At 38.9% G+C, this 12,810-nt stretch overlaps 1 protein-coding gene across 2 annotated transcripts in view; it reads right to left on the minus strand.

Annotated features, from left to right (window-relative positions):
• LOC132256297 (PAS domain-containing protein cky-1) overlaps nucleotides 1–12,810 on the minus strand; it is a 44,360-nt gene that overhangs the window by 4,825 nt on the left and 26,725 nt on the right. For both annotated transcript variants that reach the window (XM_059752636.1, XM_059752645.1), the window contains 4 exons: nucleotides 8,862–9,080; nucleotides 6,911–7,095; nucleotides 1,970–2,076; nucleotides 499–652 (listed from right to left, as the gene is read on the minus strand). In XM_059752636.1, coding sequence (XP_059608619.1) covers nucleotides 499–652; nucleotides 1,970–2,076; nucleotides 6,911–7,095; nucleotides 8,862–9,080 — 665 coding nt within the window. The remainder of the gene's footprint in view (nucleotides 1–498; nucleotides 653–1,969; nucleotides 2,077–6,910; nucleotides 7,096–8,861; nucleotides 9,081–12,810) is intronic.

Here is a 12,810-nt window from a genome sequence, read left to right on the forward strand (position 1 = left end):
ATGCATGTGGCGTGCTCGGCAGAAATTGTTTGGATGCTGGAGATCCATGCAAGAACAAGTGGAAGGAGAAATATAATAACCCGCAGACGACGAGACGAGGATGGACTCGCGAAATCTTCACGGCATATTATGAGAATTTCATATGTATATGTACATATGATTTCGCTGGAAACTCCAGTCCTCCTTCTACACAGTCATCATCCAATATAATCATCAACGGTTAGGCGGTAAGGTGTAATTCTTATCATATGACCATCATCTCTCTCTCTCTTCCAGTGTATACATTATGTCTCCCCCTGCCTCCCAAATGCGCCCATCAAGTGATGAGGAATCGTGGGGTATTTCTTGTTTGTATTGCAATGGAAAATATTCACATCTTGCACAATTTTCGCGGCTTATCGCGATGGAAAAGGTGGCATGAGGAATTTTCCAGCATTCCATTCATACACCGCCATACAAGTGCAAGAGTCAATAGCGAAAATGTCCATTTACACTTACCTTAAAACCTGATTAGTACAAACTATGACTGGTTGCTGATTAGAATCTTGTCCATCGCGCACCTGAAGTACACAGTGGACCCATATAAAGTCCCCAGATCGTCTCTGCATTTGCACTAGGAGAATTCCAGAACGATCTTGCTCTGATTGTGTTACTGTGCACCGATGAAAAGTTCGTGAAATGAAAAGAAAAGATCACGAGGGAATATGAGAAAATGAATTCACTCAAAAGCATTCTGGCTACGAGATAAATTATCCATCTCTATGCAATGGGAATATTTACACTGAAAACACGAGAAAAACTAATTTTATTTGTCCGCCAGGCGTAAATTGTTATTAAAAGATGAAATAGAGAATGATTGAGTTAAATTATTTCACTCCCTGTCTGCTCAATAATCCCTTCCTTGTGCCCTCCTAGCCACTTATACGTATACGTCTCGTTAAGTAATTTTACTGATAGAATGCACTTTACACATTGAGGGTTGATGATTACTGGCTAAATATGATTGAATGAGGAACAGAATTTCAACTGCAGACAATCATTGTACAGGAAAAGACAGCCAGACAGTCAAATGACATTTACATCAATGCAAACTGCATAAGTGATCGAAATTAAAATTGATTGTAGCTAGAGAGAAGTTATCAGCCCTTGGCTCTACCATAATACCACCATTCCTGTGTTTTTGTACCACGAACATTTATGTCTGAAATCTCTGGTATAATGTAGAGTGGAAACGATGGGAACCAAAACATAAATACCCCTATTACTCACGCTTTTATATCAAAAGCCCGTTGGGGGCTACCGAATTAAGTGTGTTGCGGTTTGAGAGGAGGCTATGGGAGAAAAAAGAAAGCTCTTCTTTTGCCCATTGCCTCGTAAATTCTTCGAAAAATTCTTTGTGCGAAATCCATTCACAAAGTTGCAATTTCAATCAAGACATTATAACATCCTCATCTATTGCACATTCGGAAGCCTTTGTAGGCTATATGCTGTATTATTATATAATTGCATTGATTAACAAGATATTTAGTACAAGATCATTACTCAGATTGGAAGGATGAGCCAGAATCAGCAAAAAATTACATTTCTCAGTTGATCTACACAGAGCATAAAGAGAGACGCGGCGGAGCAAGTCAGTTTAAGCGCCTTACTAATTAAAACATGATCCTTTTGATGTTTCAATCATGTCTTGATGAAAATTGTTTGAAAAGCCGCTAATTTACCTCCTTTTTTCATCATAGCTCTCCCCCCTCCACCTCCATCTTCACTGTACAATGCAATGTTTATAATGTGAAGTTATACCTTTCTCATAGATCTGTCGAGGGCGGAGAACACTTCGATCATATGAACGTGAAGATCATATGAAAATTCGTATGGTTAAATAAGTACACTTAATGGTGTTGGAGCATAGAAATCTACTTTTTTCGATATCAATCTAAATGGCAGAAAGAGTTAAAGTGTTTCAACTTACTTAGTCTATGCTTGGCCTGTGCCTCTCTCGTGCTATCCCAGTGGAGAAGATGATACCACGATATACCCTGAAGTTCCGATCTATTGTATCCTAAATGGAATTCACCGCTGAAATGGAGAGAAATTAAGTCATTAATTAATTCATTTTGATCACTTAATGGATGTGTGTGACAGACATAATAATATTGATCAATAGGAGTCATTCGGTATGCCATGCTGCATGCCACCTAAAGTCACGCGCTCTCTTACATATTCACAAAGCGGATTCCCTCTCATACTCATCCCTCGGCAGTCACTGTATTCGATTCACTTCTTGTCCATACGAATTTAGGAAGAACATCAAAGTCGTGATAAATAAATTTGACGGAATCTCGCTACTCCGTACACTATTGATTTGACTTTATTGACAACAATGATGATACATCTCGCGGGACATGCCACACTGCTCGTCCGGAATATGAAAGCAACCGTCACAACTTTGGTGACTTCATAAGAGAGGCTCACTCCATTTTTCAAGCCTTGCTGACAGCTATTTGCGCCAAAAGTGTATGAATATCGTGTGGCGAACGACTCGAATTTATCCCTCCAACACGGCTCAGCAATGCATAAATCCATAAATATCTACATTCTCTGCCTTGTGATATATTCCTTTGGGAGTGAAGCTCTTCGAGCAGTCAAGGAGACACACAGAACATGCTGGGCATTTCATTGTATGCAAAATTGGACACCGTTTATTCCCGTGGATAACACAGAAAAAAACGAAAAATTTGTGAACATGAGAAAGAAGCATTTTCAAGGAGTCTCGCTCACATGTTCTTATACCACCATGTTATCTCCTATGTGCCATGCACTTTTTTCCTCTAAAAACATAAAATAAGCTCTGAGGTATTTACTTTGGTATGCTGCCCTACATACAAAATACCAGCTTAAAGTGCCTTAGCTTCAGCATCTTTTCTCTTAGATCCGAAATAATTCAGAAAGATTCAGTATCCATTTGAGATAGAGATTCTTTTGATCTATTTCCGATTGACGGCTTCCTTAATCAATCTTATTACAAATCCACTATGCGGGCGATCTTTGATTCTCTGACTAGTTGAAGGACAATATCTGCATACTCTAAATAACTGCCGTTGTGAAATAAAATTCTTCTTCGCTGAGAGTTGATTTTATGTAACACAAAAGGAATTTTTGTATACCCAACACAATACTTAGGGGTGAACTTTTCACAATCAATGTAATTTAAATCAACAAACTTTCAACAACAATTTTAATTAAATGACTAGTTGAAGAGCACTCTTACCCTAAAAGCCAAATCTATCGAATCTGAAGTGCTTTAGTTAAACGAAATAAAACAAATGTGTACAGTGTATTTGATAAAATGTTAATTTCTGAGGAAATTTCTCCTGACATTTCACTTTCATCGGTTGGTATTTGAAAGATATTCTCTGCTTTTGTGCGCTCTTGCGCTTGTGAGAAAATGTCTCAAGTGCTGAAAGAGTTCCTTATTGCATTGCCATTTTCCCCGCGAGACCTTATGACTGTATTATCTTGGGCAATTTATTTATTTCCACCACTGCATTTCTACGGGAAGGACCATTGAGCTTAAAAATAAAATATTTGCACTGTTGTCTTTAAGGTGGCTGCCTGTACTTAGCACAATGTATTCCCCCTCGCGATATAGATGGCAAAATTGTGAGAGTCAGGAGGAATCTTTTGTGAAAATTTACATAATCCACTCCTGAGATCACAGAAAATATAAATGCTGAGGTGCAGAGGCAAATGCAACACATTTCACATCATTTCCCTCCTCGTCTCACTCGAGTTCTGCTCTTCGCTGCTCTTCCTTCCTCTTCCACGCGATTGTGATATTGGTCGTTGCTGCTGAAACGGCGCCTCTTCATTGATACCCAGTGAATCCCTGCACTTCCCAAGTGTGCCTCACAAATGTATCACCAAACGTATACAAGGCAGCATTTATACGTTTGCACATTTATTGCATTAAAGAGTACTGTGCATATGCCAGTGGAGGGATACTGTGCGAGCTCCAAGGAGAACTTTATATCGCATTTTAAATTCGCACATTTGCATACATGTACTCGTGTATATATTTATTTAAATGTCCTCTGGCTCGTGTGCTTTTATGGCAAATAGTTCGAACTCTTCAATATATTCAAATATATTGTATAAAATTCTATAAAGTCATATCATTGTTGTGTCGGAGGTGAGGGTGCATCGGAGGCAGCTGAGGAGCAAAAAAGACTATGACGTTACGTAAGTATAAATGCAGAGCTCTCTCGGTTTTACACTGTAGAAAGAAGGACAGAGAACATAGTTTGGGGATCGCGTCGCTGAGCGACCCAACGAGAAGTGTATATGGTGTAGGTGTTTCTCCTATTTAATAGAATCGCCGTGTGTAGAAAGAATCACAGTGTAAAGAGGAGAAGACAGAGAGGAGAATAAGAAAAACAGTAAAGTACGCCAAACAATAGAAGTGAATCTCTGATGACATAGTGTATTTATATAAAATATATTATAGCCATACAGGCGATACATTTGGATGCAAGTATAAAGAAGCATGAGAATCAGAAATGGAGTACTATTTCTTGTGGGAACGTTTTCTCCCCCCACTTCCTATTGCTTAAGGTCCTATCTTACTTAGCGGCGGAGGTCCTATTGCACCTCAAGTGTGCAATTATTTCATTTTTCACCCACCACCCAATAGATACGGCATCTGGAGAGTCAAATGCTTTCAGTGCGACTTGTGTAACTTTGTCAGAGGTGTAAAGGCGAGATCAAGAAGCAAAAAATCAACACTTTGCACGCCGCAGTCTAATTAGTAATTTCTGGTATTAAAACAAATATACGAATTAATGTGTTTAAACACGAAAGACATTTTTTTGCCTCGAGTCCACCTTAAATCAGATACCACAGAGAAGGTATCTGCACATACATATAGAGCTATGTACATACATATATAGTGGAGGCTTGAGCATTCGGAGAATTCCAAATCCAGATGAGTCACACAAACGCGGATTTCTCAGCACTTATTGGACACTTTGGTGTGTGCTCACGATTAGGCGCCACGTAAATTTATTTCTCGGCGGATCCTATGTCGAGATTTTTACCTCGCCTGCCTGAATTTACGCACGAAAAGGAGGAAAGGCGAACTCTATACAGTATAGCTATTAAAACACAAGTAAATTGAGCGCTTCAGTGTTTAAGTGTTACAATGAATATTTTGCAATACTCTCCATAAATTTCTTTGACCAACCAAAAGTATTATTTAGCCATAATTTATAGATTTAATCCACAAATTCACAATGATTGTCAACAAATACTTTGCATTACTTCCTTAATCCTTCTTAAGCTTGATTACTCTCTCGATCTAAATCTGTCGCTGATGAGTAATTCCAAGGTTACATGAGCATTATAATTAAGTTTGTCATGTTTATTCCCACTTCTGGAAGCACTTGAATTAATTGAAATATCCACAGTGATTTGAGTGTGGATCTGCGAAAAAGGCCAGATTGAAATTTCTGAATTTGTAAAATATGGTGTCACATCAGCGGATTGTGGGTGGTGGCTGCTTTTCGCTCAAACGGCACGCTCGTGTGGCACAAAGAAACAATTAAATATCTGGGTATAATGTGTGGTAATTTATTTTCCTTCGAGTGGTAAGGATGGAAGGAGGAAAACCGCACCATGGCAGGAAACACCCTTTCGGAGGGTGCGCCACATAAATTACATGTTTGTGTTATACATATCAAAAATGCTCCCGGGCATTATCATAATGTATAATGTCCTCCTCGAGAGGTTCCCGCCAATATCCATGGTTGGATACACAACTTAATTTACTGCCTATTGGAATCTCAAATATTTCAGGGCAGACAAAAGGTCCTCCTGAGCATTTAAGCTCTTCGCCCAACAGAGATTGCATTTGAGATCATCAATTGCGATTTTTCTTCCACTATGCCATAGAGAGAGATATGAAATTGGCTAGTGAAAATATTCCGCGATGAATTGTGCTCAATGATAGCAACTTTGTAAATTCTGCTTAACTTATGCGATGACCCCTCACCAATTAGTTTGAACAAGATGGGCATCGCGGTATGTGTGTCAGGGCGAGTTTCCTATTGTGGGCATGGTAAGATGACAATTAATTTTGGAGGAATATCTTGCATTCCCGTCCGTCTTTGTCTAGTGCAAATGGGCAGCGGAAAATATAGGTACGTCTTCATATTAGATGATTCTTTCCTTCAGATAACTTCCTCCAGAAATTAATTCATATTTTACATTGTATAACATGGATGAATTGAGCGGATGATATCAAAGACTTTCAACATAGAACGAATCGATTGGATAAAGTGAACCAATATCGTTCAATATCATCCCACCTACCCCGTAGGGCATCAAGCCAAACCATATAAGAATACCTGCCGATGTACAGATCACCACACCGTGGCAGAAATTCAATTTTGTATGTACTTTAATCTTGGGCGAGCCGATCGACGCGATTAGGAGTTTCGATTTTAATCTGATCGCGATCGATTCATCAGCGTTTGGCATGATCTGTCCGCACTCTTCACCACACAAACGGTCAACGATCACAACGTTTTTCCACAACTGCCGGCTTTGTATTGTTTTTTTTTTCCTTCAATTCAAATAAAATGCAGAAACGTATCGGACATTGAGTGTTTGATATTTGAAGTATTTCACGTTGAGACCTTTCCTGATGGATGGCAGAAAAGTGAAATTTGTCTCTCCTGATAAAGAGCCTCTTGACTCTGCAGGTTCTTGTCAGTGAATAATGAGACATTCAGCATGCCCCTATATTTCATTGCACATTTTCAATGCAAATAGAATGATAGAGAGATGTCTGTGTACTTAGCCTCTGTTATTCTCTGCGATGCAAGAAAAGCGTTCAAAATCTGTTTTCACTTACTTCTTATCTATCAGGACAATTTTCATGTCCATGGAGTGGACGGTGGTGAAGACATTTGTGGCTCCCTGAACGACGCACTCTCTGGTCTCCGGCATGGCAATGGGTGTGCATGTGGCCAAAAAGACTGGCTCATTGCGACTACAGAGCGGCAGGAAAGACAAATAATGGCCCTGAACTAAAACCACCTGGAACGATTGTGAAACAGACAAATTTTAGATTTACAATTGCTCAGAGATGGTCAACGTGGAGTTTCATTTATTTCATTGGAATTAATTTATCTGAGAGGGCATTAATGGCAAAAATTATGTTTTATAGTGATTACATGCAATGTGGAAAAACAAATTATAGATTTATTTTCTGTACACTGCATTTTTACTACATGCATCTCTCACATGTGCTACAAGGCATTGTGAAATATTATTTAGCAGAAATAGAGAGACAGATCGACGAATATTTAAATAGTATTGAATATGCTGCGGAGAGAACAATCTGCAATTATCTCGCGATCAACTCATCAAGGACAATATTAATGCTTATTTATCCAATAAATGTAGCCTTTTGGATTTGAGACACAAGTGGCGTAATTCCCGAGTTTAATTGTGGGCATCATCGTGGCAAAAATAGTATTTGTTAGAAATGAATATTCATGCGGTGTGGCCAGGAATAAGAAAACCGCTCAATTAGCATTGCCAATTGAAGGGGTGTGATTTTCGTCGGTACCACAGGTGAGAGACTGAATTAGAGGAAGAGGCCCATGTGGCTGGGTGAATAGCAGGTAATTTACTCATCACTTTGACGAGGCAGAAGAAGGGTGAATAGCGAAGGAGTAAAAAGAAGTGAAATAAATTGCATAGCGAAGGAGCGCGACATCACCGTCGACGTTTCTGTTGTCTCTTTGCTTTTATTCTCATTTAATCAGTCATTTATTTTGCATTCGCTTCACCGTATTTCACCGTCGAGTGCCATATATCTTTATTGACACTGTGACTTTAGTGTGCTTATCTGATTTGACGAACATTTCATATATACATCCGTATAATATAGACGAGTATTATATTGGATAATGAACACTTGAATCGTTTATATGCACATATTTTAATGAAATTTAGAGACAATCTATGTGAAATGTGAACCAAGTGTGGACGCCAGCGACTGACTAATTGAAATAAATTCATCACTATATCAGGATGCCAAATCCCCTTCATATTATGCATAATTTGGACTCTGTTGAGCTCTCTCTCTCGTTTCTGTAACATTACTTTTTTGTCTTACGGCTCATCTACAACCGCAAGAGTGAACGGATTATAGGGACTGTTTTGGCCTTCTTCCCTCCTTCTTGTCTTCTTTTCCACCTTCCATCGGCTGCACTTCTTAGTGGCTAATCAAGACTCAAAATCAGTGGAAAAAAGAGAATGAAAAAACTACACGTGTGTGTCAAAGTGGGAGTGGAAATAATTGAAGAAAATGTAATAGTGTTTTTTAAAGACCGTATCTCTCAGCCGGTGACGAAGTCGAAATGTACAGGGAGAGGGTGAACTTGGCCATGAATACTGATAACACACAAACAACACCCAAAATAAGTGTTATTTATTAAAATCATTAATTTGCCTTGCAGGAACTTTTCGCATTCGAATCTGATTGAGCGATTATATAGCAAGGAAAAGATTTAATGACGTTACATGGTCAATTTAAAGCAAAAACTACGAGAAAGAACAAAAAGCATTGGGAACTGCGAATATGATCTTTTCAGTTTTCGATCAATATTTCCCGCGGTGTTACAATACTTAGAGCTCAAGGAAAATGTCGGATACCTTCTGGTGAATCCAATATTATATCGAATTCAATGTGGCAAATTTGCATGATCGCACACAACATTGTCGCAGAAATTCATTGATCGCAAGATTGCTACTCGGGAAAGATGATGAAATAGACGAAAACAATGTGCACGAACCTTTTGGTCACCAAATCGCATTTGGCGTCTGGCATTGCGACTAACATTCATACGACATAGGAACATACGTTGCTCACCCTCGAGATGCGAGGGCGATGCTGGGTGATGAGATCCAGTCTGCTGCGCCGGCACGCTGCGCCCCAACTCGGCCTGAATAGATCCATGATCTTGTTTATCGATTATGTCATAGACAGAATCGCCGTGAATGAGAAGATCTTCCTGAAAATAATAGTGAGATAAATTTAGCTGCAAATATTGCGCCAGACGTGATTTATAATTTAACGTTGGGGCTTCTGCGCCGCATGGGATTTTCCCTTTTTTCGCACTCCAGCCATATAGCATACGAGAAAATTCATCGCCATCGCGAGGTAGGGCAGCGGCAGCAATAAGACAATGATGATTCTGGTAGCGCACCACGGAGAGACGCTATCGCTTTGACCATTTGCTAATAACCTCCCAGTTTTCTTTGTGTAGTTGCTGTTATTATGCCCTTATCTAAATCGCTCATTTTTTGCGACTTATGCAGAGTCTTAAGGAATAATGTGTTTGGGGTTACACGGGGAGAAGAACGAGAGAGTGCGAGATAAAAAACGACACAAAATAAACCACAAGACTATATCTTTTTTCTGCACTCTCTCCTTCACGGTTTTAAGGTTGTACACACAGCAGTGCTAAAGCCACTTCAAAAAGTCGCTTGAGAGACTATCTCTGCTCTCTGGCCTCTATCATAAGCTGCTTGTGCGCATTTTATCAATTTGTGCCTTCATTGTCTCTCACGGGATTATTTGGACTTGTGCAATTTTACAACTTCTCAGCGATAAATGCATATTTTACTCCAACTATTCTTTCTCTGGCTTATCTTCCACCCGAAGGTGCGATATAGGGCGCTCTTGCACTGCGAAAAAACATCTCGAATTTGCACATTTCCTTCCTTGGTAAGTTGAGTGCATTCATCTGAATTTTCCGTGTGTACAAAACAAATAATATCTCTCATAATCCCCTATACACGCTGTTACTGTGACATTGTTCTCTCCTTACACATTGCACTAACCATTTATGGGCTAATGTTAGCGCCTCTGAGTCAAATACCCATGATGCCCATTTGCTCATTGTTCTTGCCCAACCACCAACATATTTTGCGGCAGCACCATCCATAGGAAATACTTGCGATGAGCCACAGATCATAAAGTAGCAAAACTAGGTAAATCAGATAATAAAATCTAATCACATTGTTATACACCGTGCGGACTCGCTGGAAATTTTATACACTTGATTGTCACTGAGCATTAAATCTACATAAATATCATGATGGCAGCAAGGAAATTTTTGATTTATCTCCACAAGCACATAAGCAAGCTAGGAGTATAAACGGTATGAGATTTTTTCGCCTTTCTTGAGGCAAAGTTTTATTGGATGTCACCAAGGTTTTGTTTGATTCTTCAAAATATTTCTCAGAGAGATTCAAATCTCAATGCTTTGAGAGACATGATGATATTAAAATGCACTGACTGGGTAATTTATCGTTGTTTGGAAAATGATGTTGCACCTCAATATGAATGTTTGGCATAGTGCGGTGCATTGATAAAATGAATGTATGTAAATAGTACGAGGAAAAAGGGAGATTTATTGGCAAAATCATATTTCGTGAGTGGGTAGCTTTTAGTGGAATTGAGTGAAACATGACGCTGACAAATGTTTTGTGTACATGAAGACTGTTGTCTTAGACTATGGGTGTCACTGGAAGAGAACAATAATTGAACTAAAAAGTCCGTTTACATGCTCCACCACGCCACTTTCCGAGGCAATTAATTTTCCTGGCACCTAGTTTCCCACTCTCCCGCAAGCTGCAGTTGACCATTTCACACTCCTCTTAAATACTCCATGAATCACGCGTGCTAAAGAATTGACGGAGAGCATTAGAAGTCTCTAACGATTTTCTGCACAACACTCTCAAGCCGGCCACTTAAACTATAGCGATATTGGGTGGTCTCCTCGCAAGCGATTGTAATTAAACGTAGAAGTTTTACATTGAACCTTGTCAACAAATTGACCTCGACCTGCACCACAGAGGAGTGAATTAGATAGAAGTTCTCACTAGTATAAATGAATCGCTTTTTATCCTTTCCCGTGCGACCGAACAAACACTCCTCGCGAGTGAGATATCAATAAATATCTTCGCCACACTCTCGGCCTATTCACACAGCAAAAATATACCAATCGGAACTGAATATTTTCGTTGATTTATTTTTCTCAACTTTAAATTTTTACTGTCCATCTCCCATGGAGAACAAATAAAGAACTCAAATTATGAGTGTCTAATATGCTAATGGAATTAATATAGTGCCAAAATATTCCTAAAATGTTTTCTTAATTCATTCAAAATTCCAAGCAATATTTTGTGCCATAATCTATGAGCCTACAGAATGGCCGGAAAAATTAAATTTTCTATCGCTAAGCGTCTCTAATTGCTCTAATGGACCAAATTGTCATCTCAATATCTTCTATAACTGTATATTTCATATCACCTTTGAATATGGATACAGCATATTCATGTTAGGCGGACAAATTTCCAACAGGCCCACAGAGTGTCTCAAGAAGCAATACTCCCATCTTGTCTCTCTTTCGGCTTTATTCATTCCTTCATGAGCAATCTGGGTGAGTGTCGTATGTCAATTTGGACACTCTTTACAAGAGCCTCCATCCACATTATTATTAATATATCACTGAAGTAGATTAGAATCTCGAGAAGTCCCGTGAAATTGGAGGGAAATAAAGGCACCATTAACTGTATCGTGATGAGTTTTTAGAGAACATATTGGGATAACAATTATCTATTCTCAGGGCGAAAACTATATTTATTATTATTTAAATAAGCAACAAAAGAAGTACCAATTCATGTGTGCATAAAAGATTTTTGTCCCCTGCAGAGTGATTTGGAAGAAATCATTGGGGAATTTCGTATTTAACATCTTTTGATATGACAATCAAAATTGAAATGAATATACTCTGAGAAATATTTCGGATTGCTCGATAGAGAACTCTCTCTCTCACCTATTGAATTGCATAACAACAATTTGTGGTGATATTCACCTCTTCATCTATTGCCTCTTTGATGAGTTAAGCAGAAAATGTACTCCTGTGAGAATCGAAATTAGGAGGATACACTCAGCAGAGAAGACTCTCATTGTGCTGCGGACAATGATATGAATGCGGAGAGGAATTTTCAAGAAAGGCACACACATGACATGATCTCTCACCATCGCAATAATTACATATTTACACCGTCCAGATCAAGACGAGTCTGAACGGTGGGAATTGGCCAAACATCGTTTCTGCAAGCACTTCTCTTTTTCTGGCTTTTGGTGGAAATATCTGACTCGCGCACATGCATCCGCGGTAATCGTGTGGTTAATAGAGTGCAAGGCGAATTGCTATTTGTCTGACCAATTGTCAAAATTCCATCATATTAGATCAGCGCTGTTACAACCCCCTTTCGGGTGGTCTTCAGCGATGCAAAGAGTAATGTAATTATAGCTCTTTGATGTCATAATAAAGATACGTTTATTGTAATTGCTCAACTTGTGGGTGGATGGAGATTGATGACGTTTGCAATCTTGTAATCATACTTATCGTCGTGTTACCTGCCTTTACCATATTTAATAACACGTATATAAGATCTGAATACACTTTATATATTTCACTTTGGCCAAACTTTCAGCTGTATTTTAAAATACAGATGTTACCGTTTTCACAAAATTTCTTCATTTATCCCTATACTGTTAAAATTATGTAGATAAGAAATATATCTGCAGTTTAAATGGCCATCAAGCAAATTGCTCATCAGCGGGAAGCAGTCTGCAGGTCTGAAGCTCATGGATGAGGCCGTGACATGTATGTTTTGAAGGAGTTCCACATACATATCATCCCTTGAGACAATTACCTCCTCGCG

This window comes from Phlebotomus argentipes, unplaced genomic scaffold (genome assembly GCF_947086385.1).
Source record: "Phlebotomus argentipes unplaced genomic scaffold, Phlebotomus argentipes genome assembly contig_6, whole genome shotgun sequence".
Lineage (NCBI taxonomy): Eukaryota > Metazoa > Arthropoda > Insecta > Diptera > Psychodidae > Phlebotomus > Phlebotomus argentipes.